The following is a 2,560-nucleotide window of genomic DNA, read 5'->3' on the forward strand; positions in this document are numbered from 1 at the left end:
GTGTGACAACGTACCCGGTCGGTGCTTATGCCCACTGAAGGTTTTTGAGGAGTGAAACCTGGTGCCGCGGGGGGAGCCATGGTGCTTTTCTGTTGTGCGATTGCAGATCGTGTCTCGATGGTTTCTCGTGGCTTTGGAGCATGTTGACCGAGTGCCATCGAATCTTGTGACAAAGGCTTTGACCCCGATGGTTGTGGTAAATCGGCCGGTTTCGGCATGGGCTTGTTCGGCTTTACCGGTTTTTTCTGCTGTACGGACATTTTCGTCACGTTTGCATACGATTGGTCTGCTGAGAGTTTCGGACGTTGAGTTACCCGATTTTCTCATGCGCACACTGCAGCTAGGTGGTGGGTTTAATGTGCCAGATCTAAAGCGTCCACCGTACGTACGTTTGCTATCTGAAATCGAAAGTTGCATTCACTGGGATCCCCAAGCCGATACAATCAGAAATGAAGTATCCAATGCCATTATCAATCACATCAACTACCTTAAGCAACCTTTTCATAGTGATAACGAATGGATAAGGAAAGATGTGATAAAAAGTAGCAAATATCTAGCGGAGAGGAATGACTTGATTGTTACGAAAGCGGATAAAGGCAAATTGACGGTTGTAATGAATAAAGCTGAATATGAATCGAAGATGCTTACGTTAGTGAATGACACGGAGACCTACGAAGAGATTAGGAATGACCCCACGTCGTCCACACTGAAAAAGATCAATGCTATGTTTGACTAATGGAGCCAAAAGGAATGGATAGATAAATGCACAAAATTGAAACTAAAGGTTTATAATTGTAACCCGCCACGAGTGTACGGGCTGCCGAAAACGCACAAAGAAGGGATGCCGCTACGATTAATCAACTCTACGATTGGTACAGCAACATACAATGCAGCGAAGTTTTTGTCATCCATTCTAAATGGAATTGTTGGTAAAACAGATCACCATATAGTGAATAGCTTTGAATTTGTCGGCGATATTCGACAGCACATTGTAACCAATGAGTGTGCGTTGTTTTCGTTGGATGTTGTTTCACTATTCACTAATGTGCCTGTGGATTACGCCATAGAAAGTGTACGACTACGATGGGGCGAATTGGAGGAGCACACCAAGATTCCTGAGAGCAGCTTCATTGCAATGCTTGAGTTGGTGTTGACATCAACTTTTTTCATGCATCAAGATCGTTTCTTCAAGCAGAAATTTGGGTTACCAATGGGATCTCCCTTATCGCCAGTTGTAGCAAACATAGTGTTGGAGAGGGTTGAGAGAAGTGCGCTGGAACTGTTGCATCAAGAAGGTATTGTACCAATTTTCTTCAGGCGGTACGTTGACGACTGTTTATCGAGTGTGCGAAGAGTACAAGTGGAGCGCATGCTGGAGGTGTTTAACAGTTTCCACCCACGACTGCAGTTCACCATAGAACTTGAGGAGGATGGTCAAATACGGTTTTTGGATACAATAGTGCGTAGGGAGGAGGACCATCTCACCACGGAATGGACTCCGAAGGATTCAGAAGGCAGATATTTAGACTATAATTCCTCGAGTCCATTTAACCATAAGAAAAATTCAGCGATAGCATTAGTTGATAGGACATTGAAACTAAGTGAAGTATATTATCGTTCAAATGCTCTAGAAGTTGTGAAACAAATACTCACTAATAATAATTACCCAGGTTCATTCTGCAACAAGATTATTAAAGAACGAACACATAAATTGTACAATACTCTTGAACCTAAAAACACTGATGTGACAATGAAATTTGTTTCTGCGCCTTATATACCGGGTCTGGGAGAAAAAATGGCCCGGTATTTATCACAGCATAACATAAAACTAGCTTTTAAAACCATTGACAAAATTAAAGACACAGTACACAGCTTAAGCTTAAGGACAGAATAGAAAAAGACCGTCGAACTAATGTTGTTTACGAAATACCATGCGGTGTCTGTACAGATAAGACATACATTGGACAAACAAGTCAATTTTTAAAAAAGCGTTTGGAACAACATAAGAATGATATAAAAAATAAAAGCGTAGGAAGTACGGGGCTAGCACAACATACAATCAATGAAGGCCACCTTTTTGATTTTAAAAATGCTAAAATATTGGACGAGGTGCCTAGGACCGATACCCGGTTGATAGTGGAAATGTTCCAAATAAAAATAAAAGGAGAGTCGAACACGTTCAATCTACAACGGGATTCTATTAAGTTTAGGTCTGCATACAACGGCTTAATAGAGAAGCTGAAGAGCACCGTGCGTCCGAAGAAAGTACCAACGGAGATTGAGTGTACAAGACAAGACAGCAGTTGATAATGTGATTGTTCATTGTGTAGACGTTGTTAGCATGTAAGTGATTTTGTTTAAATTTGTGTTTAGTGTTAGATTTTAACAAATATTATATTATAGTAAGCCGCTGAGGATGACTGAACATGTTAGTAGGTCGAAACGTCCGGTAAAATGCAGTTTGTTTTAATTTTCACCGAAAAAAATCGATGACCGTCCATACCAGATGTTGATGATATGGCAGCAAGTTTTTGTGGTGAAATTAACCGGTGGCTTGAAT

At 41.1% G+C, this 2,560-nt stretch overlaps 1 protein-coding gene across 1 annotated transcript; it reads left to right on the top strand.

Annotated features, from left to right (window-relative positions):
* Positions 1–841: 841 nt before the first annotated feature.
* LOC131687808 (uncharacterized) lies at positions 842–1,894 on the top strand. Its single transcript, XM_058971900.1, has one exon. The coding sequence runs from the start codon at positions 842–844 to the stop codon at positions 1,892–1,894; it is 1,053 nt and encodes a 350-aa protein (XP_058827883.1).
* The last annotated feature ends 666 nt before the right edge of the window (positions 1,895–2,560 follow it).

The sequence above is a fragment of the Topomyia yanbarensis genome, chromosome 3 (assembly GCF_030247195.1).
Source record: "Topomyia yanbarensis strain Yona2022 chromosome 3, ASM3024719v1, whole genome shotgun sequence".
NCBI lineage: Eukaryota > Metazoa > Arthropoda > Insecta > Diptera > Culicidae > Topomyia > Topomyia yanbarensis.